At 40.4% G+C, this 25,979-nt stretch overlaps 2 protein-coding genes across 2 annotated transcripts in view; one reads left to right on the plus strand and one right to left on the minus strand.

Moving 5' to 3' along the window:
• The first annotated feature begins 334 nt into the window (after nt 1-334).
• MRPS22 (mitochondrial ribosomal protein S22) lies at nt 335-14,203 on the plus strand. The gene is made up of 8 exons (XM_040233768.1): nt 335-547; nt 4,794-4,957; nt 6,049-6,213; nt 7,705-7,848; nt 8,163-8,246; nt 9,460-9,605; nt 13,000-13,108; nt 14,070-14,203. Exons 1-8 carry the CDS (start codon nt 376-378, stop codon nt 14,163-14,165), a joined length of 1,080 nt encoding a protein of 359 aa, XP_040089702.1. The 5' UTR covers nt 335-375; the 3' UTR covers nt 14,166-14,203.
• A 134-nt stretch (nt 14,204-14,337) lies between these two features.
• The window catches only part of COPB2 (COPI coat complex subunit beta 2), a 34,750-nt gene continuing 23,108 nt past the window's right edge, over nt 14,338-25,979 (minus strand). The window contains exons 14-22 of the mRNA XM_040233758.1: nt 25,231-25,361; nt 24,767-24,974; nt 19,782-19,892; nt 18,585-18,799; nt 16,642-16,734; nt 16,378-16,558; nt 15,509-15,577; nt 15,295-15,366; nt 14,338-15,060 (exon numbers count right to left, since the gene is read on the minus strand). Of these exons, the coding sequence (XP_040089692.1) occupies nt 14,965-15,060; nt 15,295-15,366; nt 15,509-15,577; nt 16,378-16,558; nt 16,642-16,734; nt 18,585-18,799; nt 19,782-19,892; nt 24,767-24,974; nt 25,231-25,361 (1,176 nt within the window). The 3' untranslated portion in view covers nt 14,338-14,964. The remainder of the gene's footprint in view (nt 15,061-15,294; nt 15,367-15,508; nt 15,578-16,377; nt 16,559-16,641; nt 16,735-18,584; nt 18,800-19,781; nt 19,893-24,766; nt 24,975-25,230; nt 25,362-25,979) is intronic.

Here is a 25,979-nt window from a genome sequence, read left to right on the forward strand (position 1 = left end):
GGCGGGGTGGGGGCGGGGCGGGGGCGGGGCTGGGGGCGTGAGAAGTTTGAATGGGGAAGTAGGATGCTTAGACAGTCGAATTTAAACCTGGGGCTGGGAGAAAAGGTTTGGGCTGGAAGCGGGAATTTGTTATTTAGAGCCATGGAAAGAAAGGAAAGGTCCAGGAAAAAAAAGAGCATATAAACACCTTTTACGTGTGAACAAGCTGTTTACAAGAAACAATCTATTTTTAAACAAGTTTACTGTTTCATAAATAGGAATTGCGTCGCTTCCTCCGCCTCCTTCATCCAGACTACATTTCCCAGGGTGCCGTGCGAACCGCGTGAGACCCAGAATCTTTCTCAGCCGTTTCCGGCGTAAGTGGCCCGGATAATCATGGCGACCCTCAGAGTGCGTTTATCGTTGTGGAATCTCCATGCAGGTTCTCGGGGTGCCGGGCGAGTCTATTTCCGGGCCCGCGCTCGGCCCCGGCCCGGCGACCTGTTCCAGCCTCTGCCCGGGGTCTGCGGGGCGGGAACGCCATGCCGTAGGCTCTGTTCCGAGCCCGGTGAGTGACCTGCTAGGCGTCCCCTGGGGCGTTCTTCTGGGAGATCTAGAGCCCTTCTGATGACGAGACCCACGCGGGGGCCCCAGTTCTTCCCGTGGCGCGCCCTTAGACCCGGGCGGCTCTCTCCTGTACGCACCGGCTAGGACGGTGATTTTTCCTGAACTTGAAATGTTTCAAGCACTGCTTGAGCTCCGCTCTTAGAGCACCAAGTTAAGTTTAGGGGTTAAGACTGACGCGGGTTTTTGCTTGAGGGAAGTCGTGGTCCAGTGGGAAGAGGCAGTGCAGTGTGACCTGGACTGTGATTGGGGATAGAGGAGTGAGTGGATGATGGTCGCTCAGTCGTGTCCGATTATATCCGCCCGAATGGACTGTAGCCTGCCAGGCTCCTGTGTCCGTGGAATTATCCAGGCAAGGATACTGGAGTGGGTTGCCATTTCCTTCTCCAATGGAGAGAAGAGTGGCACTCAAACTAGGCTGGAAGGGCAGGGGAGCTCGAAAATGTGATCACAGTTGAAACTTGGTTAATCGTGTTGAGAAAACAAGAAACATTTCAAGTGCAGGAAACAACATAAGCAAAAGTCCAGAAATGAGACTGAAACCAGGTAGTTTGGGAACCCATTTTGGAGGTAGGATTGATGAGGTTGGTTATAACTGTGAATCTGGATATAAAAGGAGAAATCAGTATTATTAATATTTCTCAGGTTTCTGGCCTGAGCAGTTGAGTGGAGAGTAAGTCCTATTTGTACTTGGAGAGAGAAAATTAATTATAGGACAGTTTTTTAGAAGGGAATGAGAGGAGGAGAAGTGAGGGGAAAAGCAGTAGTGGATGAAGTAAGGAGATGGGAAAGGGAGTGGAATTAAACATCTGTTTTGGATGCATTAAATCTGAAATTTGAAATGCCTTTGAAATTCAAGTGGAGGTATCAGATATGCAGTTACATATAAGGTGAGAAACATTGGAGTAAAAATGTTAACAGAAGCTGGGGGGAATGGGTGAGGTTGTCTGAGGTGAGATGTAGTGCTGAGCGCTATTGTGTATCAGGCACTGTAAGAGACCTTCGGTGCCAGAGACCAGTACAAGACAGGGCTGTCGCCTTGGGAGAGCACAAAGTCTACTGGGGACACAGTTTCAATTATTAGTTGGCTGTATATACATGAGTTTATTTCTGCACTCTATTCTCTTGGTCTGTGTGTCTTTTTTTATGCCAGGACCATACTGTTTTGATTACATGTTAATGGCTTGAAGTCTGGAAACGTGATGCCTCCTGCTTTGTTCCTCTTAGGATTGGTTTGGCAATCACAGGGTCTCCTGTGATTTCAATTCCATACTGATTTGTCAATTGTTTTTTTCCACTTCTGTAAAAAATGCTGTTGAACTCTCAATAGGGGTTGCATTGAATCTGTAGATAGCTTTGGGTAGTATGGACATTTTAATGATATTAATTCTCTAATCCATGAACACAGTACCTGCCCACTTATTATATGTTTGATTTCTTTCATCAACGTTTTGTCTTTTTCAGCAAAGCAATCTTTCACCTCCTTGGTTAAATTTAGTACTAAATATTATAATGTATTTGGTACTTTATTACTTTTTCAGGTAATTTGTTGTTAGTGTATAGAAATAGTATTGGTTTGGGGATATTGATTTTGTATCTTGCAACTTTGCTGAATTTGTTGATCTAATAGTTTACTGATGGAGTCTTTAGGATTTTTATAGATAACATCATGTTGTCTGCAGAGAGAGACAGTTTTACTCCTTTTCAATTCTGATGCCTTTCATTTGTTTTTCTTGGCTGAGTACTCAGACTAGAACTTCCAGTACTGGGTTGTATAGGAGTGGTGAGGGTGGGCAGCCCTGTCTTGTTTCTGTTCTTGGAGAAAAGACTTTCAACCTTTCCTCACTGAGTATGTTAGCAGTGTGTTTGTCATTTATGGTCTTTATTGTGTTGAGGTGTGTTCCATTTATACCTAATTTGTTAGAAGTTTAAAATCATTAATTTTGTCACATGCTTTTTTGCATCTATCAAAGAAATCTTCTTCCTTCTTTCTATGAATATGTTTCATGTTGATTGGTTTAGTATGTTGAGCCGTATTTGCATCCCAAATCTTATTTGATCATGGTGAATGACCTTTTTAACGTTCTGCTGAATCAGTTTGCTAATAATTATTGAGAATTTTTGCATCTGTATTCATCAGGGATATTGGCCTGTAGCTTTCTGTTAGTATCCTTTATTGATTTCAGTATCAGGATAATGCTGGCCTTATAAGATGAGTTTGGGAGTGCTTCCTGCTCTTCAGTTTTTTGGAAGAGTTTGAGAAGGATTGGCATTAATTTGTCTTTAAACATTTGATAAGTCTCCTGTGAAGCCATTTGGTCCTGAGCCTGTTTTCACTGGAGGATTTTTAATTATTGATTCAGTCTTCTTAGTAGTAATTGGTCTGCTTTGATTTTCTATTACTTCCTGATTCAGTCTTGGTAGATTGTATGTTTCTAAGAATTTTTCCATTTCTTCTAGGTTGTCCAATTTGCTGGCATATTGTTACTCATAGTAGCCCTTTATGATCCTTTGTAATTCTGTAGTATCAGTTGTAATGTCTTTTTTAGTTATAATTTTGTTAGTTTGGGTCCACTTTTTCCCTTGGTCTAGCTAAAGGTTTGTCAGTTTTGTTTATGTTTTCAAAGAACCACCTCTTTATTTTGTTAATCTTTTCTGTTGTTTGGATTACATATTTAATAGATGACTGTGATTGATCTGTGGAGAATGGTAAGAATGGAGGCAAGGAGACAGGTTAGAAGGCTGAGGCAGGAGAGAGGATGGCCTTGACTAGGGTAGAGGCAGTGGGAAAGAGAGAGCTAAAGACTGATTTATAAGATGTAACAGGCAGTTGATTTGTGCCAGTGTCCTTTTGTAAAAATGGGACTAATCATAGGATTCATGGGGTTGTTTTGAGGATTAAATGTACCAAGTATGTAAAAGTGTTAGTCAGTGCTGGCACATAGTAAATATCTAACAGATGTTAGCTGTTAACATTACTGTTTTTATTACTGATGCTATCGGCTAGATGTGGAGGGTAGTGGGGAAGTCAAGAATAGGTTTCTGTAGGTTTCTGGCCCACGTGACCTATTGGATGGTGCTAAGGATAGGAGGGAAAGCAGGTTTGTGACAGAAGAGAAGTTACGAGTTCTGCTTTGGCAGTATTGAAGTACATGTGAGATGTTTATTGGGTAGTTGGATGGAAGATGATCTGGCTGGAGATTCAGCTTTTAGAGTTTCTAGGTAATTAATAGTTACAGAAGGTTAGGAGATAATCCATCAAGAATGTGAGAAGGGAGAGAAGAAGAATCTAGTTCAGAATCCTGTGGGACCCCAGCATTAATAGGACCAGCAGAGGAAGAGGTGGTTGGGAAGGAATGGCTTCCCCCACCCACAGTGGAAATGGAGATTGGGCAAAGGGATAGGCATAATAGGATGGGCAGAGCTGAGATCTGCATGTCCGCTCCTGTCCAGCTTTCTTCCATAGCATCACATGGCCTTTTCAGGATCGTGTCCAGTGATCCAGGCCTCTCTTTCCTAACTGGAACCCCTCAGCCTAGAATTTCCTTCCCTTTTTTTCTCTGCCCTATTCAGGGCCCCTAGGAAGCATTCTTTGACTCTACCATGCCTTTCTCTGCTCCCAGGCTAAGTTTAGTTTCAGTCTCTGTTATCACACAACCCCCTGTACCTCCCTTGTATGTCGCACTTAACTCTGAGGAACAGGATGGTAAATTGAAATTGATCTAGGTTCTAGAATCAGATAAATTTTGGTTTAAATCCTAGGTATATCATTTAATAGCTAATTGTCTTTAGCAAGGCTCCAGTATCCTCATATACAAAACTGGGATATCAGTACATACTTTGTGGCTTGTTGTAAGCATTCCTGAAAATGTGTGTAACTCCTGTCAGATAGGAAACAATTCTTTGGTTGGCAGTAACCTTTATTGTCATTAATATTGCATTAACTACTTTTTTCCTGTTGCTTCCTTCACTAGACTTTGAGTGCCTTTTTGGCAGAAACTGTATCTTGATCATCGTGAATGCCCAGTAAATTTTAAATGAATGAATGAATGAGTGAATCTTGTAGGTATTAGCATTATGCATACTGAGGTAGACATGGTGTTAATCATTTTTATCATTGACTTTTTCCATTTAGATGTTTTGTTGTCTTGTCATTTTTGCCATCTTATTTACTAAAATTTATTTAACAGAATCTGGGAGCCCAAAGATCAAGAAACCTACTTTTATGGATGAGGAAGTCCAAAGTATACTCATCAAGATGACAGGCTTGGATTTACTGAAGATTTTTAAGCCAGCAATACAAGAAACGAAGCCACCAACTTACAAGCTAATGACCCAGGCACAGTTGGAAGAGGTATGTGAATGCAGGAATATTGGTAGAATATCTTTCTTTAAAAGATTAAACAAAAATTTCAGGGTCCCTCCAGATTCTGATAGTTGCTTTTCTACAGGTACTAATGAGGGGGAGTTTCAGGCACAGAACTGAGAAAAGAAACTTGTGCAGTCTGGCAGAGAGGACTAGGGAAGATTGCCAGAATTAGACAGACTGCACATATGGTTCAGGTCTGGCTATCAGGTGGAACCACCTCTGCTCCAAAACCAGCCTAGCATCCTTCCTCTGTCCTCCCTGCTCCAGCCTCCTTCCTGCAGAAACATTTGTTGTGAGCTGCTTTAAGGCTGAGGCTTGGTGAGATTGTGAGATCCTTCTGAACAGTATTCTGTTCCAGGCAGGTGTCCTCCTGCAGTCATGGGTATTGAGTGCTTTGTGGAAAACCCTTTCATGTATGAATATGTGAAATATTGTTGCTTTTCTTTCAATTCAAAAATCATTGAGAACCATAGCAGAGTTCAAATACCGAAAAGTATATAGCACATGAAGAGTGAAAGGCCTCTCATTTCTCAGAGGTAACCACTGTCAGCGGTATGGCATGGAGCACTGTGCTCAGTGGTTAAGGGCATGGGCTCTGGAGTTAAATTGCCAGGGTCAAATTGTAGTGCTGCAGCTTCTTAGCAATTTACATAACATTCGTGTGCCTCTATTTTCTCTCTCATAAAATGACCTCTAAACAGTAATGCTTAGCTCATATGGGTAGTTGTGGCATTAAAGGAGCCAGATGCACTCAGAGTATTTGAGCAATGTCTGGAACATAGTAAGCACCCAGTAAGTGAAGTCCTCTGTCCTGTTTTGGGTGGCTCTTGTGGCCTGGCTCTGTCTCAGAGCCTCCCTTTGCTGTTTTGAGAGTGGTTGAGCCTGTGACTGGTGCCCTCATACAGAGACAAAGGCCAGGACCCAGGAGCCCAAATTTGGCTTTTCACTCACTTATTTGTACCTACAGCTTCTGTCTGCAGTCTTTAGCACTTTTTTTTATTAGTATCTGCTTTTGTCAGATGATCCTTTTGGTCTGTAACCTGTGGCTTTCCCTAAGATATATTTTATTTCATTAGGCTACAAGACAGGCGATTGAGGCAGCTAAAGTCCGATTAAAAATGCCACCAGTTCTGGAAGAGCGAACACCAATAAATGATGTGTTAGCCGAAGATAAGATTTTGGAAGGAACCGAAACAGCCAAATATGTGTTTACTGATATATCATACAGCATACCACATCGGGTAAGTTTATGTCTAATCCCAAAATGATTCTGCCCAAGCTAGATTGACATCAAAAAGCTCAGTCTTTTTGAGAAGATGGAAATGCTTGCTGATGCCCCCAAATCTCAGACTTCCCAAAGGATTTTCACTTTTCAGAATTTGCAGTAAGAATATCACACTTGCCCAGATAATTTTTAGGCACCACTTCATCTGCTGTAGTTTTTATTGTCTAGCTCCTCTTCCCTTGATTGGCAATTCCAAAAGAACACTCTAGCACTTACAAAATAAAATACATTAGTTTTGTGTTTGAACCTTTTCAAGTAATGAGTGAAAAGAGTAATTTACATTTCAGCCCACAAGCTGCAGTAGAATATTGAATAGTGATAGGGTTGAAAAAAGGACCACCCCATACTAATCTTTTTATCATATTGATTACGGTTAGAAGACACAATGTGAGCAGTGTCCATGTCTGTGTTAGTCACCTGTATATCTGACATAATGAATGGGATCAGAGTTTCATTTTATTAGAATTTTTGAAGTATTTTGATATACGTTTGCAGTGCTGTGAAGGCTGGTTATGGGAGCATTCTATAACCTGAAAGGGAGAAAGGAACTTGGAATTCAAATTGCCAGAATCCGTTTGAGGAACAGTTGTGTTACTTTACCATCTTTTTTTTCTGTTTGCAGTGCTTGATGAAAGTTTTAATTATATTATGCTCAAAACACATTCAGAGACTCTCATTAAAGTTCTGAAGAGTTGAGTCACTACCATCTGGTTAATTTAAACATTAATCAGATGTGTAGCATTTATCAGCTGTTTGCAAAACTCTGTGTAAGTCATTCTGGGTTTTGTAAAGAATTAATATCCAGTTCCTGACCTTTTCTAGTTCTGAAACAATTAACAGTATCTAAGAGGTATCAAGAATGCTGCCTGTGTTAAATTAGATTGCCATTGAGTGGTACAGACAGTGGGTGGAATTCACCCAGTGGGTGAAAGAAGCATCCTTTGGCCTGGGATTTGGCAGTTAAGAGAGTGAAGAGACCAGAGGCAGGTGCACCAGTCAGTCTCTCTGACACGTTTGTCTCTTGCCAGAATGAGGAATCGCAGAGGTGTGATATGGACCATAAAACAGTCAAGTCTTATCTGGGTGAGACTTTAGGATAAGAAAACAATTTAAAAAGGTTTATAGCACTTCTTTTTTCTGAAATGGATTTAGATGAATCTCAACTTTTTTTAGTTGAATCACTTTATGTATTCAACTCATAGGACTGTAGTTCATATTTAATAAATACTTTCATTAGATTTTTGATTGTCAGAGGCACTGCAATGATTATCAAATCTCGCCAAATCTGAGCTTTAAAATTACTATTGAAATCATACACACGATTGCATTTTGTTTGCCCATTGCATTTTATATTGTTGATTGCAAATTATTCTTGTAATGGTGCATAGTGGGACACTGGAACTAAAAATCAGCCCTCACAAACTCATCCTTGTGTTTTCTATTTCAGGAGCGTTTTATTGTTGTCAGAGAACCAAGTGGCACACTACGCAAAGCCTCTTGGGAAGAACGGGACCGCATGATTCAAATTTATTTCCCAAAAGAAGGCCGTAGAGTTTTAACACCAGTAATTTTCAGGGAAGAAAATCTTCAGGTAAGATGACTTTGGGGTCATAGAGGCAGTGGTGATGATTTCTTTGTTGAACCAGTTGACTCTGGTGCTGCTGGGTATTTTGCTTTGATAAACACAGGCATTTCTAATGATAAGTAGGGTCATTTGTCTTGTAATTGGGTTAGCTGGGATTTGAATCCAGATGTGACATGTGGTTTGTATGTGGTTTCTGCCTCCCTCATGCTGGGCACAGATATGGCCTGTGTGTGGATGGGCAGGGCTGTCATGGTGTCTGGACAGGTGTCCGGCACTTTCTTTTCTTCTCATCTAATTCCAACTCTGCTATGTGGGTTTAGACCATGTACAGTCAGGACCGGCATGTTGATGTCCTCAATCTCTGTGTTGCCCAGTTTGAGCCAGATTCTGCTGACTATATCAAAGTGAGTATAATTTATAGCTTTTAAAGTATGGGTGTAAGTATGGTTATGAGTAAGATTTTTTAGTCCAACACAATGAGTTAGGTTATAAGCTTCAATACAGGGGGAGGAAAAGGGAAATTCCTGAACACCTGTCCAGTGCTGGATGTACACCAAATAGATATTTTCATCCTTTCAAGAACCCTTAAGGATGAGAACTTAGGCTTAGAGAGTTAAGTAACTCGTTGAAAGTTGCACAGCTAATAAGTGATAGAGTTAGTACCCAAACTTGATGGCAGATTTTTCTTCAGTTTATTGTACAGGAAAGTTGTTTACTAAAGTTTGCCAAAATGCAGTGTATGTGTCTTATGTTGCAATTTAATAATCATATAGTACCTTCTGTGTGTAAGGTGTTACTGTGGAGGTACAGGTGATGATGACGTGAACTAGGATAGGGAGCCTTGTCGAAGCTTGCAGTCCAGGAGAGATCGTGGGGAAGTGTAATCACCACCATAGGTCTAAGATGTTAGGTGCTAAGAGAAGGCTGCAACATGCTCTCAGGGAAGGCCTAAGAGGGCTCTAGGAGGATAGGGAACATTGTGGCAAGTGGATGGAGAAGTATTTCAGGTAGAGAGGAAAGTATGAACAATAGGCAGGACACAAAAGTAGACTTGAGAAATAGACAGTCATCTGTTTTGCTGGTACATGCGGTGAATACCTAGGGACGTGGTTCAAGATTAAGCTAGAAGAGTAGATGGGGCCATGTCACAGGTGACCTCAGACGCTAGGCTGACGAATCTGGACTTGTCAGCAGCCTTTTTAATACAGGAATGCCCTCATCAGAGTCCTCATTTAAAATCAGTCTGGAAGAACTGAAGGAATATTAATTAGTAAGATGGAATGGGATAGTTGATTGGATAGGGGAAAGAAGTGGAAGTCCATTATTTCTAGTGGTCCATATATATAATAGGTGCTTCATATATAGTGCATGGCTGCTGAAGAGTAATTGATCTGGCTATAAATGTCTGGCAGACTTGTTCCAGGTTCCACACACTTCTGCAGTGGCGAGCTGTCCTTAATCATACCTGCTAGTTAATGATTGACAGTGGGTGCAGGATCAGGAGACCTGGTTTACTAATACTTTCTTGGACACCTCGCATGCTAGTGGATGTATATCCAGTAATGTTGGCTCACTTTTATTTTTGTATTTCTGAAAAATTGCATTTTGTATGGATAGATTCATCATCAGACCTATGAAGATATAGATAAATACGGAAAGTATAACCTGTTACGTTCAACAAGACACTTCGGTGGAATGGCTTGGTATTTTGTAAATAAGAAAAAGATTGATGGTTTATTGATTGACCAAATTCAGAGAGATTTGTAAGTATGATCTTAGTAAGTAAAGAAATTCTCATTATCATTACAGTAAACCTGTACTTCAGTTCAGTTCAGTTCAGTCACTCAGTCGCGTCCCACTCTGGGACCCCATGAACCGCAGGATGCCAGGCCTCCCTGTCCATCACCAACACCTGGAGTCCACCCAAACCCACGTCCATCCAGTCGGTGATGCCATCCAACCATCTCATTCTCTGTCATCTCCGTCTCCTCCTGCCTTCAATCTTTCCCAGCATCAGGGTCTTTTCCAATGAGTCAGCTCTTCGCATCAGGTGGCCAAAGTATTGGAGTTTCAGCTTCAACATCAGTCCTTCCAATGAACACCCAGGACTGATCTCCTTTAGGATGGACTGGTTGGATCTCCTTGCAGTCCAAGGGACTCCCAAGAGTCTTCTCCAACACCACAGTTCAAAAGCATCAATTCTTCAGTGCTCAGCTTTCTTTATAGTCCAACTCTCACATCCATACATGACCACTGGAAAAACCATAGCCTTGACTAGACGGACCTTTGTTGTTGGCAAACCTGTATTTAATCTATGTTATTTTTCCAGTGATAACAGTGTACTGCCCAGTGATAAGGGCTTCCCTTGTAGCTCAGTGGTAAAGAATCTGTCTAAAATGTAGGAGACACAGGAGACATGATGAGTTCAATTCCAGGAGTGGGAAAATCCCCTAGAGGAGGGCATGGCAACTCACTCCAGTATTCTTGTCTGGAGAATACCATGGATAGAGAGCTTGGCAGGCTGCGGTCCATGGGGTCTCAGAGTTGGACACCACTGAAGCAACTGAGCACACGTGCACGCCCAGTGATAGCTTTCACTTAGTTCAGTTTACTTATGGATTTGTTTTTTCAGTATAACCCAGTTTTCTCAGTCTTTGCTTCTGTGTCATGTATACATGGCTAGATTCTTTGAAAAAGTAAATGACTCTGGACCTGTGTGTACCCTGGATGTTGACTTATCCCTAGCCTTGCTCATGCTTCTGGGTGCCAGTGAACTTGCCAATGAACAAGGGGATTAGACAGGAAATGCAAAGAAGTAGACATAAGGTCTGCTGGGTGCTTTTCAGTAAAAGTCATCATTTATGAAAATACTCCTGCTTTTGATCCTCCTTGTTTTTGCAAGATTTTTAAGGTGTTAAAAAGGTTACAGGTTTTTTTCAAAGTTGAATAAAACAAAGAATGTCTATTGTATTTTAGTACACAACTGCTGTGTGCCGTGCCTTCTAGCTGAGATAATACTTTATGACTTGTGATGACACTGAAGAGAAAATTGTCTTTTGAGTATCTTTCCATTGGTTGAGTTAAAGATCAAAATGGCAAGGAAAAGAAACAAGCATGGCTGTAGTAAGAAGGTCACAGGAAGGGTTAGTGATTACTGTCACCTTTAATGTAAGGAGTTTTGACTCAGTCTATCTATCCTCCATGTAATCTGATCCATTCGCACAAAGGCTTTGGAACTAGAAAGTCCCACATTGTCTTAAGAAAGTCCATATGGAAACAGCATCATTTCTCGTAGAAACATTCATAATGGGAAATTATTTCCAGGCCAGCCCTCTTCACCAGCATGTGTGGTGTAATCGTGTAATCCAATTCAGAGGGCAGAAATATGCCTTCATCCCACGTGAGGAGGAGGCTGCTGGTGATCATGAGCATGTTCAAAAATGACTTGCCTTTAGGTGCATCAGCCGTGAATGAATTTAAAGCTGCTCAGCTGTAAATGTTCTGAAATTATTTAACATTTTTTGCAAGAAATTAGAGCACCACAGAATGTATTTCACTGAAAATTAGTTATTTATTAAGGTGTACTCATAAGTTATTATAGTAATGCTTATCACATGTAAGCTTTACCTCTGAAGCAATTCATTTGCATACTGGGAGGGAATTTTGAGTACTTAACCTTTCCTGCTCTGTGTAAGTTAAAACTTCCTGTGAAAATTCTCAGGACAGTTTGCTGCAAATCCCAGGTTAAACAGCAGAGGGTGCATATCCTTGGCAAATGGAGCCCATGCCAGAATTCTGCACAGATTTATTTCACACTCAAGTTCCGCTGTTGGTCTTGAATTGAGGTGCTTTAAAATCTTTTTTACATGCGGATTTACCTGCTTTTAATTTCAAATACAGGCTGGGAGTAAAGCTAAATCGTTCCGTGAAACAGGTATTATACAGTAGCATGAACGTAAAGAAGCCCTGCTGTGACCAAGATATAGAAACCCAGTTAAGCTCTTTATGGACTCACATGCTTAGCTCTTAAGAGAATGACTGTTGTCTTTTGTTGCCACATTTGTTGAACTATTAGAGTACAACAAACACAATAGATTGATAACGAACATTAAACAAATATTTTTCCTCTGGAAAGTTTGGTTTCTCAGCTCTGGTTTTCTCAGTTTTACCAAGAGATGACCTTTAGGGTGAACGGGCTTTGGGATGAGCCCAGAGCATTTCTCTAAGGTTACCATGGCTTAAGAAACTCTTTACCCCACTCCCACTCCACTCTAGAAAGGCTTTGAGGTGGCAAATAGAAGGTGTTGACTGTGTAAGAGGATAGAGGTTATTTAGTTTGGGGAAAGCTAACTTTCAATGTTGATAAAAATTGTCTATAGGTTTCTCAAAAGGTTAAGTACTAACTGTAAGAACTGAGCTCTTATTCTGGCTTCATCATGGGTAGCTGTGTGACAACACATGAGACAGATTGCTGAGGGAGAACCTGAATTCTCTTCTGTCTAGAGTGCATAATTTCACATTTGCTTCCCTAGGATGCTGGTTTTTAACTAATGGGATCCTGTGAATTGACAGGTGGCTTGGGAGTCTTTCCTTGGACTTCTAGATGCCTCTCAGAGGCATTTATCCACTAATTCAGAGTCTCAATGAAAATTCCTCAGCAGATGTTACTGCTAGTGCACCTGAAGGCAAGTGGACTGAGCATCCCCATGCCCACCAGCCTCTGGCTTATGTGGGATGAGGGTACAGACCCACCCTCTGAGTTGTATTACTACCTGCTGGTGATGTGGGCCAGCCTGGAAATCATCCACTGTTAGAACACTGTTTCTATGAGAAATGATGCTCCACTTTCAGAAAGGATACAGCCACATTTTGAATATATTCACTTTCATAAACTGGGTACTTGCCTGTAGTGACTCTTGCCCTGTGAAACCTAAACTAGCCAATATTCCTGAAAACGCTTTGGAAATATGAAACTGAAGGCTGTAAAAAAGTTGTTTTTTTCTGGCCCAAAGGAAGTTTGAAATGTAATTTATAAAGTTCAGCATATACTTTTATAGGACTGTGAAGCCAAAGAAGAAAATTATAAACTAAAGTTAAATATATAAAAAGAAAATGAAAACAACAAACCCTTTCTAACAGTAAACCCTTTCCCTCCAGAGTTGATGATGCCGCCAGCTTGGTCCAGCTCTATCACATCCTCCATCCTGATGGCCAGTCAGCTCAAGAGGCCAAAGAGCAGGCTGCTGAGGGATTACAGTTAATTAAGGTAAAGGGACTTCTTTCACATTCATTATCATCTAGTGACTGAGTGAAGAAATCATAGGGTTCGATCTCTGGGTCAGGAAGATGCCCTGGAGAAGGGAATGGTAACCCGCTCCAGTATTCTTACTTGGAGAATCCCATGGACATAGGAGACTAGAGGGCTACACCCCGTGGGGGTTGCAAAGAGTAGCACACACCTGAGTGACTAACACACACAGATTCGTGGTCTTTAAACCAGAGTGATTAGAGCCCCTATTTATTCAGCCTGGACAATAGAAACAGCTGCCACTGGAGTCCACGAAGTTCAGATAGTGGGTGGCAGCTCCTGTGCTCTTTGGAGCACATGTCAGCCAGTTTGGTCACATTCCTGTCCAGAAGTTGGGAGGATAGTGCGTTCTCATTTTGGAACTGTATAGCTCTCAAAACTGTGGGCTTACACAGATTTCTCTGTAAATGTTGAAATTTTTTTCAGAATGTGGGGAAACCACCGTATGATTTTCATCTTTTCTAATGCTCAGAATAGACATGTATTTGTGGATCTGGCTTCTGCCCCAATACTACTTTATGCTACTGCAAAGCAGTTAGAAAGCTTACTGAGGATAAAAACCACCAGTGGTGACACTGTAGGTAGAGTAGGTAAAGCCCATTCTTTAAAGTGAAAAACCATACTGCTAACTTCCATCCTCTGGATTTCTCCTGAACCTAATGCTTCTCATTTTGATCCAGCAGTGTCAGGTTTTCTTAATTTTTTTCTGAAAAATGACAGTCACGTTTGGAAACTTCTGGTGTTTGGAATTAGGTTGCTTTAACTGTGATACTGTTTTTCTGTCCATGTAGTATGCTTATTGTTTGGTAATCAGAAAAATATTGTGAAATGTGGAGGGTTTTTTAAACTGGGACTTCACTAGGAACTTTATCAATAGTATATTCTCCATTGTAAAACTTTTTTTTTTTTTTTTAAACAGGTCTTTGCAAAAACAGAAGCACAGAAGGGAGCATATATAGAACTGACACTGCAAGCTTACCAAGAGGCATTCATTAGTAGTTCTGCAGCATCCTGAAGATATTTTTTAAATAAACTTCATTTTACTAAATTCTAGCTGGTTTTCTATCAATACTGAAAAAAATGTCAAAACTGAGAGTTCTTTGTAAAATTGTTTTTTAGACTCCAAATAGTGCCTCTGTCAGAAATACAAAGAAAAAACTGTTTACTCCACTCACTTTCCGAGGCTATGAGAGGATAACCAAGAAGTATATTTAAATGCCTGGTTATGAATTTCTCTAATCGTGTCAGATGAGTACAGCATAAAAAGAAAGAAAAAAAGTACTATGTCTCTGTGTTACCAAATGGGTCAGTTGGTAATTTAAACAGAGCCCAGCTTAATGAGGTCAGGGGAGCTGACTCTAGAAATAGGTACTACCAGACAAAGTAAGAGGAAGGCACAAGAAAGCTACATAGAATGAGGGGACTAATGCAGTGAGGTCAAGGGAAAGTAGAACATGGGCTGATACCTAGAAAAGGTGTAGTTTTGGCTCAGCCAAACTCGAGTCCTGTTTTCATTTTGCAGAAAGGAAACTCTGAAGTATCTTCATTAATTCAAAAGATTTTATGAGATATGGTCCAATGACAGTATGAAAAAAATCAAAGCCCACAGCTGTTTTAGTTAATAAGGGAACAGTGATTTAGATGCTGCACATAAACTCCTCCGAAGATGAGGGGACTGTGCTCCTAGTGGGCAACAACGTCTATATATAAAAAATGTAAGGAGTTTCTCAGAGTCCAAAGCATGGTGGTCAGGGTGACAATCAATACCTGTCCATAATAATGATCTGTTTAGCTGAGTAAACGGGAAACATTATTTAGTAGTCCAAAATATCTTCATCCAGGTTGATATCTGTTGTATCAATATCTTCTAATTCCAAATTATCCAAATCTTCTTCCAGCTCAAGTAAATTCTGCAAACGAAAGGAAGAGGGTGAGTTCTATAGTACTGTGTTAAAGAAAAGTTACCTGCGATTCATGATCCAAAGAGAACTAAACCAACAGTCAGAAAAGGGTATCTTTCCATTTCAAAGCTCCTGCTCTGCAACTGATTACATCACTTAATACACAGGCCTGCACAGCTAGCACACATTCACGTGGAGAGAGGGTGAGGCTGGGGTCCACCCGGAAGCTGGGTATGTCAATACCTTTTCTTCTTTGTTGGCTGTCTGGGTGGTCACGATAACAGGAGTAGGAGAAGCAGGTTTCCCATCAAGTTCCTGAAAATCCACGAAACAAAGGAATTTGTTCAGGAATTCGAAGTTTTCCCCAAAGGGAAAACTGATCGGGATTAGGAAGTGGGAGATGGTACTTAAAATCAACAAATCTCAACCAGACTATCTTGTGTAGTAGTCTACTGACCTGCTGAGCTGCAGATCTTGAGGGCTGAAAGCCTTTTGCCTCTTCCATAACATTTCTTTCTTCATTTGGCTATCAGGGAATGAAGCAATGATGAAATGAAATATTCTGAAAGTATAATTCATCTATGAACTTAGCCCAAATCCCAAATACTAGCTCTCAATTAAACCAAAATGTATGTTCAGTTCAGTCACTCAGTTGTGTCCGGCTTTGCGACCCCATGAATCACAGCAAGCCAGGCCTCCCTGTCCATCACCAACTCCCGGAGTTCACTCAAACTCATGTCCATCTAGCCATCTCATCCTCTGTCATCCCCTTCTCCTCCTGCCCCCAATCCCTCCCAGCGTCAGAGACTTTTCCAATGAGTCAACTCTTCGCATGAGGTGGCCAAAGTACTGGAGTTTCAGCTTTAGCATCATTCCTTCCAAAGAAATCCCAGGACTGATCTTCAGAATGGACTGGTTGGATCTCCTTGCAGTCCAAGGGACTCTCAAGAGTCTTCTCCAACACCACCGTTCAAAAGCATCAATTTCGGCGCTCAGCCTTCTTCACAGTCCAACTCTCACATCCATACACGACCAAAGGAAAAACCATAGCCTTGACTAGACGGACCTTAGTCAGCAAAGTAATGTCTCTGCTTTTGAATATGCTATCTAGCTTGGTCATAACTTTTCTTCCAAGGAGTAAGCGTCTTTTAATTTCATGGCTGCAGTCACCATCTGCAGTGATTTTGGAGCCCAAAAAAGTAGTCTGACACTGTTTCCACTGTTTCCCCATCTATTTCCCATGAAGTGATGGTACAGTTTAAAACCTTAAGTTGTGAATGCCCTTCTACTTGCAGTTACCCAAAATTAGGCGCCCCAGGCACTCACCGTGACAAGAGGGTACTGTTTGGCCGGCCACAGGTCGGCATGTGTTTCCTTCACCCATTCTTCTACAACAAAGGCTTCCTTTAATCCAGGGAAAAGGTTTTCATATTCTGTTGGATCAGCAAGGGATTCTGCTGCTTTCTGATTGACTTTTGAGAGGTTTTCTCTCCAGAGTTTCACCACCCTGTTACAGATATGGAACCAGAGGGAGATTGGTAAGGACTCTGTTTTTATCTGAAATATTTCCTCCCAAAGAAAAGTCTGTACCTTGAAACCTGACTGGGTAGGTAAGTCCGTGCCAGGAAGGCAGCTTCTGGCAGTCGTCCAGTTCTAATCAAAAGCTCCAGGCAAGCATCAAGCCTACAGATTAAAGACAGGCACTGTTACCACGAATAAACGCTGTAATAATGGCACTTAGCACATTAGAGAAATGTGAATTTAGTGCTGCGAAGTCAGCATTCCCTTTCCAGCTCCCACATGTATACCTCTTTTCTGTCACTGAGCCATTAACTTATCACCAGTGAGCTACATAATAGACTCCAGGAGTGTGAGAAATAAGACAGCTTTTGTGACCATTTTCAATCTCCTTAACTGTCCTAGGCAGACTCTAAAGGGGCTTTTTAAGACAAGGTAGCTGATATGAACACATTTAAGGGCTTCAGGAGATACAGAGGAGAAACTGTTTCACAAGTATATTATTGAGGGCAGCATCTCTAAGATGAACAGTACTGGACAATGCAGTGGTGCCCAGTAGGAAAATATCCAAGTGTCCATTTTCTTTATTTCAGTTTTTTTCTGTGTAAGTTCGATAAAGTGGATAATGTGTTTTAGAATTAAGAATTTTTTTGATTTTAAAAAGGTAATACTTGGATTTTACAAAGTAATACACCATACATTGCATAACATCCTCAGCACCAAAGTCACAAACGTTAATATTCTGCAAAAAACACGTGACTACTAAATACAATAAAAACATACCAAGTGGCATAAAAACATAAAAACAACTAATAACTTAAAAGAGTTTAGGTCTGATTATGCCACCAGATACTCGCTTCAGAATTTTCTGGGTTTTTGAATGATTGATAAGAAATAGTAGACCAGACTTCCCTGGTGGTCCAATGGTTAAGAATCTGCCTGCCAATGCAGGGGGCACATGTTGCAGGGCAGCTGAGCCCATGTGCCACAACTATGGAAGCCCCTCTAGAGTCCCTGCTCCCCAGTGAGAGAAGCCATCACAGTGAGAAGCTAGTGCCCCACACCTATAGAAGCCCTCGCTCACTGCAGCTGGAGAAAGGCCCTGCTCAGTGACAGACCAGTGCAGCCAAAAAGCAAATAGTGGACCTATTCTTGTTAAGCTGCTCAGTCGTGTCCGACTCTTTTGCAACCCCATGGGCTGAAGCCCACCAGGTTCCTCTGTCCGTGGGATTTACCAGGCAAAAATACTGGAGTGGGTTGCCATTTCCTTCTCCAGGGGATCTTCCCAACCCGGGGATCTAACCCATGTCTCCAGCATTGGCAAGCAGATTCTTTACTACTGAGCCACCAGGCAAGCCCAGACCTTTTCTCACAGGTATATAAATGTATGCATACATATGTTATAAAATACATATACATTCCAAGTTTTTATGATTAACTGTGAGGTTCAGAAAGTCTATAAGGCAAAATTAATGAATACTTTTGCATTTTATTCCATAATGGTCAACTAATGAAAAGATCTGATATGTACTAACTGCTACACTTTTGAAAATATATGACATTTTAATGCTTTAAATGCAAATCTAGTTACTAGTTAGTAACTAGTAACTAGCATCCTGATCCCCCTTATTTTTTGTTATAAACAGATCATTCAATTTGGGCAAAATCACCTGCAACATTCAGGTACCAAATGACAGCCTCTTGCTGTCATTAAATACAATACCTTAGCCAGGAAGTGGCAGGGCTATTGAGAAAGGGGTTTAACATTTCTCCCAGTTGACCTTCCCTGAAGCTCAACTCTGCTCAAACATTTAGACCAACTGTGGTAAAAGCATCCTTTGCTGAAGCAGCCCTGTCCCCCTGCCTGCTCCTACCAGCAATAGCCCCTAGCCAGGCATCAGTGCACTCTCCAGGGTTTTCTCTTCACATTCTTCTCAAAAGACCACCCTCAAAAGTCAATGCAGACAGTGCTTCTCATTACTCTGCCCACCTTTAGACCTTGGGTTCATACTTACTTGCCCTGTAAAAAGTAGCTCATGAAAGCCACATTATTCTTGCCGTCTCTCTCTGCGCCCTCTGCTAGCTTGCTCACCATACTAGCGTTACCAGAGGCAGTGGCCAGAAGCAACAGACCCCCATAGTCCTGTGCATGGTGCAGGCACTCCTGGGCCAGGCCAAACTGGCACTTACTAACGGCAAGCTCAGCAAGCTGCTTCCACTTCTGTTCTGACTGTAAGAAAGAGTTTCCACATTAAAATAGCTTTTAAATAAACATCTGAATTTCCAATACCAACATTATTCTGTTAATCTGAGCATTACTGTGCTGACAATTTTATATTTTCTATAATTATAAAATACATGTTTTATGTATACTGAGCTGTGCTTGTTAAGCTGGTTCTGTCAGTCAAAATAAGAATGGAATGACAAAATATATAATGAGGAAATGGAAACTATTCAGATACAAAATTAATTCAAACACAAATCAATTTTAATGCTGTATGAATAATCATTAGCCCAGTATATTTTTATTTTGTAACTATACAGTTAAACTAAAACTAATAAGTTTTAAGGTAATTAGATTGTAATTTAAGGAATGATTTACAACTATTTTTTAAAAGAATAGAAAAAAAGATTTTATGTCCTTAAATATTTAGTAAGAAATATTATTTTTGTCATTGGTAGCTTCTCAGAAATCAAATAAAATGCTGCTCATTTGGATAATCTTAACATAGCTAAAATTTCTTTAGTACATCTGAAATGAATTTACCTGTAAAAGCTAGACTGAAACCAGAACGGAAGCCCTCAATATACGACCCATAAAAATGTCATTAAACTGTCTCAAAATGTCAGAACCCTTCTTTAAAACCAACATCTTCCTCACTAACTTGGATTACTGACAAATTACTGCTGTGTCTGCATTCTTTGAAAGTTCCAGATTCCTTTATCTACTATCTTCCAGCTTTTCTTCTCTTCCAAAATAGATCCCATGTAAGATTAAAAAAACAAACTTTAGCTTTAATTAGAATGCTAAGAATATATTAATAAGAATATAGAAATAACTAATCATTTTTAAAAAGACCAAAGAAAGGCAATAACCTCACCAAAATGAGTTACTAATTTGCATTTCAGAAAACTTTAGTAACACAACTTACAATAAACATGTACCTACTGACCTTTCCATCAGTTACAAACAATCATAAATTAGTACATACCTCTGCTTCCACTGCTAACTGGTATGCAATTTTTAGTTCTCCAAGCTGAAGAGCAAGTTCAAAGCGATGCTCAGGGTCTGTGGATACTGTAAGAGCTTGCTGCTTGAAGCCCTGAACAGATAAGAGATATGTGTGTGTTTATGTACAGCAAAACCTGTGTGTGTAGTCTACATATTCAGTGCATACACACGGCAAATAATCCATTTTCCCCTCAAAACTAAATGCACTGCTGACACTGGAAGCCCCGTTACTTAAACAAAAGTAACAACAACAACAACTGCTCTTCAATAAGAAGACAGAAAAATTAAGGAGACGTTAAATCAACTGGTAAGAACATACAGGGCAGACAAAATTCAGTTGCACACCTGTTTTCTAAGCATGGAGGCTGACCAATGCTTGATAAACTCAATTTAGAAATATAAAATTAGAAGTATAAAAGTAAACAAGAAAATGATTCTGGAAAGTTGACTGAATAAGAACCATTTTTTAAAAAAAGGCACAGTAGTATATACCTAGCTGTCTGTAATTGCCCAAGCTGGGCCTTAGAGATCTAGACCCGGGCCTCAAAGAAAGAAAGTGAAAGTGAAGTTGCTCAGTCGTGTCCGACTCTTTGCAACACCATGGACAGTAGCCTGCACCAGGCTCCTCCGTCCATGGGATTTTCTAGGCAAGAGTACCGGAGTGGGTTGCCACTTCCTTCTCCAGGGAATCTTCCCGACCCAGGGATCGAACCCAGGTCTCCCGCATTGTAGACAGACACTTTACCGTCTGAGCCACCAGGGAAGTGCTCAGAGAAAGGAAAGTTAAATGTAAAACTTGACAATTTTCAATAATCCGCAGGTCATTTAGCAAACATTTTGCTTTCAGGAACAGACACTGATTAGGTGTCATTACCTATACCTTTACTGTTGGTCTCATGTCCAGTTTACTCATCAGCAAGTATTCCAGAGGACAGAAGTCTAAAACCTCCTTCCCATGCTCCAGTCATCAGAAACAAGCTTTTAAGCCAACCACTATAATCACTATATTAGCTTCTCCCTCAAGACAGTGCTGATGGGGTCTGCCCTATGGGCAAGTTCTTTAGCTCCAGGGATTGATATAATGAGACAAAAAGTTCAAGCTGCAGAAGACTTCCTCAGACTGAGGGTGAATGCTCTGTTAGGTCAGGATGCAGAAATTGGACAGTTTTGTCTCACTAGATACTCAGTCAGCATGGCTGTATCACTGTGTTCAAAATAAGTTCCCAGACTATACAAGCTGATCCTCCCTCCACTCACTCCTGAGTACAATGTAACAAGGAATTCTGAATAATCTGCATTACCCCTTTTCTCCCCTAGCACTAATGTAGACAATATACAATCCAAGAGTGGAGGATAGAAAATCTATAGAACTAGTCAGATATAGGTGAGGGCAAAGCAAAGGAAATGAGGTGACTATATATGTTTACTTTTGTTTTCCTCCAAATCCCCACTGAAATGACACTTTAAAGCACAAACTCCCAAGGACACAGAAAAAGGCAGAGGAGAAATCAGTATTAATAACAACACTTTGTGAAGCTTGAAAGCTGGTGAAGGAGTTAAACTCATTGAAATAAACATTCAGTTAAAACACTGCTGCTGCTGCTAAGTCGCTTCAGTCGTGTCCGACTCTGTGTGATCCCATAGACGGCAGCCCACCAGGCTCCCCCGTCCCTGGGATTTTCCAGGCAAGAACACTGGAGTGGGTTGCCATTTCCTTCTCCAATGCATGAAAGTGAAAAGTCAAAGTGAAGTCGCTTAGTCATGTCCGACTCTTAGCGACCCCATGGACTACAGCCTACCAGGCTCCTCCATCCATGGGATTTTCCAGGCAGGAGCACTGGAGTGGGGTGCCATTGCCTTCTCTGAGTTAAAACACTAGAAAAGACTAATCCCTAAATCTGGAGTCAAGACAGGATAGAAATAACTCAATTCACACCTCAGCAGTGTCCTGTGAAGGGCAGTATTAAAGCCAGCAAAGAAATCAAACTGCCTAGGTCTATATAAGAAGCAGTTAGACACCCCAGGTCCTCACAGTTAGCCTCCCCACATCCTCTCAACACACATGGAAGACAAGGCTTGTTTTCTAGAGAAGGTAAACTAGAGGGTCTCCAGCCTGAGGGATACCTACAAACCCGAAGGAATACTAAGTGGCAAAAGGAAAACAGGAGATTATAAGAATGCATACTTAACTAATGTTTGAAATACTAAATACTGAGACACCAAGCTGTACTCTACTCCCCACCAGAATGACGGTGATTGGGGAGCTTCTCTGTAAACTAACCAGTCAAAGAGGCTAGACTTAAAAATACTAAAATGTCAATGAGGATTATATACCAGCCTGAGCAGTGCTTGGTACAATATTAAGTGCTCATTAAATTTACTAAATGAACAAATTCATTACATGAAGATACTGACATTGAGGTTTCCCAATCAAATGGCCCAGCCACATCACATATTTTAAGCTCATACTCAGTAAGTTCACCCATAAACTCAGATCTTTTGACCTGCTTCTTAGACCTCCACTCTTAAACGAGTGCCCAAAGACCATCAGATACCTGAGGAAAATCTTTAAAAGGAAAGACAGAAATCAAACCAATAATAGCAGAACCAGTAACAGTAATCTGAAGAAAGCATACCAATAAGGGAAAAAGAAAACTTCAGCTATCACTTATACCCTAACAGAGGGTATGAAGAGAAACTCTGATCCATAAACAAGATTTTAAAAGTTCAAGAATAACAAAATGAGAAAACCACTGCAAGAAGCCCAACATCTGAATAACAGTTCCACAGAGAGAATATGGAAAATACAGGAAGGAAATCAACAGAAACATGATTCAACAAAATCTCTCAAAAATGAAGGAATGAGCTTCCAATTAAGAGACCTTATCTAATACCCAGCAGAATGAATGATAACTGACCCCTAAACCAGGGCCCACCATCATGATAGCATTACAGAACAAGAGGAACAAGATCCAAAAAACTTCCAAAGAGAAAAAACACATCAGGTACCAAGAATCAGGAATACAAATGGTTTAGACTTCAACAATAACTAGAAACTAGAAGACAAAATAGAATTTTTTCCTCAAAATTCTGAGAGAAAACTATCTCCAACTTAGAATTCTATATCCAGTTAAGTGGCCAGATATGTTCTAGGGTAGAACAATGGCACTTTCAGATACGCAAGGTCACAAAAACATTTACTTCCTATCAATAAAAAACCCTTTTCTCAGAAAACTACTGAAGGACATACTCCAGCAAAATGAGGGAGTAAACCAGCAAAGAAGACAGGGGATATAGGAAACAATGGCTCAAGCCAAAGGGAGGCCCCAACATGATGGGGAGGGGATACCCATGATGATGGAAAAAGTCAGTTGAGTCTGAAGCAGACTGAACACACTGAAAGGAGATAGCAAGGATATCTGGAGAAGCAGCAGAGTAGGAAGAATAACCCTCAACACATAGAAAAATAAGCAAAGTTAATAAAAGAATCAATTATTAACACAGGGAAGTAGTAGTTAGTAGTTTGTCGCTCAGTCGTGTCCGACTCTTTGCGACCCCACGGACTGTAGCCTACCATGCTCCTCCCTCCATGGGATTCTCCAGGCAAAAGTACTGGAGTGGGTTGCCATTTCCTTCTCCAAGGGATCTTCCCGACCCAGGGATCGAACCCAGGTCTCCTGCGTTGCAGGCGGACGCTTTAACCTTTGAGCCACCAGGGAAGCCCAAGATATGGCTCAGCTGTGAACAGGGTTTAAATAGTCATAATAATATAAACAATGGATACTGATCTAATAAAAATTATGATGTAACGATTTAAGTGGCATGTAGGTTGCTGAAGCAGGGGGAGTGAAAGAAAGATAAATTCTTCATTTTCTACAGAGTGTGAAGTCCCAAGAAATACCTAAAACTGAGAAACAGCAATATAACAAGCATGTTAGACATGTGGAAATAAATGCCAATAGTCAGCTAAAAGAATTAAAAGTGATTACCACTAGCGAGCCTAAATGAGAGAAGGGAGAGGGGCTGTGTTTTCCTAAGCCTTGCAAAGCTTTTGTGCATATAACTTGGATTTTAAAGCAGCACTTTTCACAAAAGTCAGAAACAACCAAAATGTCCACTGACAGAGGACTAGATAAAGATGTGGTACATAGATACAATGGTATACTACACAGCCATAAATAGAATGAAACAATGCCAATGGATCTAGAGATTATCATACTAAGTGAAGTAAGTCAGAAAGACAAAGACAAATATCACGTAGGATCACTTATATGTGGAATTTAAAATATGGCACAAATGAACCTATTTAAGAAACAGAAACAGATTCACAGACATGGAGAACAGATTTGTGGTTGCCTAGGAGGGGAGAGGGAGAGAGACTGACTAGGAGTTTGGGGTTGGTAGGTGCAAACCATTTTGTATAGAATGGATAGACAACACCCTGCTGTATAGCACAGAGAACTATACTCAATATTCTGCAATAAGCCACAATGGAAAAGATTATAAAAAAAGAATGTATATTTGTGTATAACTGAGTCATATACAGCAGACAGGCTCAACACTGTAAATCAACTATGTTTCAAGAATAAGCCAACTTTGATAATGAAAATGCTACTTTAAGGAAAACACTCATCATGATAAATTTTATGTGTATTTTACAGAAAGAGAGAAGCTAGCTAAGAGAGAGAAAAATACAGCATAGAAATGAAAAGACTGATAGAATGGAAAAGAAGTCTACAGAAAGGGAAGACTAATTAATCACCATCAACATATAAAGGGGATATGAAGGACTATGAGAAAGGAGAAGGAAGCATATTAACAAGTGACTTAAATTTATAAGAGAAAGTCCGCTGCCATAAGGAAATCAGTGACAATTAAGAAATAAAGTTCTTCAAACTCATACAAACATTCTTTCAAATTGCTGGCTTTAAAAACACACACAAATAAACAAACAACTCCCCTTACCTGCTTTTCCAAGAAGTGTGCAACTCTGGTCCTCTGCTCTTTCGGGATGGTCGGCAGGACCTTATCGGCCATGCTGAAGTCCCTCCGCATGACGGCCGTCTGGTACTCCAGCACTGAAACCAGCAGGGAGTAGCTAACAATGTTCAGTTCCTTATCCCCCAGATAAAGCCTGTTGTCTTTAGGAATATAGCCCAGGAGATACATCGTCCTGTAAGAGAAATGGAAACTAATTTAGAATTAAGCCCAAATCAGTACATACTCTCTCCCACCCTCCCTCACTCTGCCTCTTGCTCATAATCTTTTCATTTGATTGATGCAGTTTTAGTTAGCAATTGCCACCTATTAAAACCATAAAACTGAAAAACGAGGCCTATCATTGTTACAAGCCAGCAACTGGTTTTATTTTTAAAGTATACTTTTAAATTTAGGATGTTAAAAACAAAAGCAAAACGATAGTCAGCTACCTGTCCAAGTGGGCAATGGTGACTATTTCTCCTCCGACATAATAATTTAATCTGTTCACAGAACTTGTGTAAATGAAGCAATCGCCTACCCACAGCCCTGTTTTCACAATTTCCTGAATCTCACCAAGAACCTACAGAAAGAAAATGAAGCCTGTTATTATCTTATTCAACAACAAATAACAAACTGTCAATAACAAAAAACTGAATACAATTAGGGGTGATGGATAGAAAAAGAGATGCAAAGAAAGAATCCTACTTCAAGAAAGAAAATCTTTCTTGGAATGTCTATCTTCTTTATTCATTTAAGAACAGATTCCTGGATGAGCATCTATAATGTAAAGTCTCACTGTTGAGTCAAAGCTATAATCTAAGAAAGTGCTGACTGAAATTCCTAACATACATGAGACTGGCATAATAAGTATTTCATAAAATCTTCTAAGGTACCTCCACCATGGATGATTTATCTTTATATTTGGAAGTTCATTTATTTTTTTTAAAGATAATTATAGACTCTCTTATTTTAATTTACTTTTTAAATGGAGGAAAATTGCTTTACAATATTGTATTGGTTTTTGTGGTACAACAAAGTGAATCAGCCATAATTAATATATATATCTTCTCCCTCTTGAGCTCCCATCCCTTCCCCGCCAAGTTCCACCCCTCTAAGTCAACAAAGAGCACCAGGCTAGGCTCCCTCTGCTTGAAAACCCATTTTAAATAACTCTAGCTAAACTGTCTTAGGACCGTAA

This window comes from Oryx dammah, unplaced genomic scaffold, assembly GCF_014754425.2.
Source record: "Oryx dammah isolate SB20612 unplaced genomic scaffold, SCBI_Odam_1.1 HiC_scaffold_2, whole genome shotgun sequence".
NCBI lineage: Eukaryota > Metazoa > Chordata > Mammalia > Artiodactyla > Bovidae > Oryx > Oryx dammah.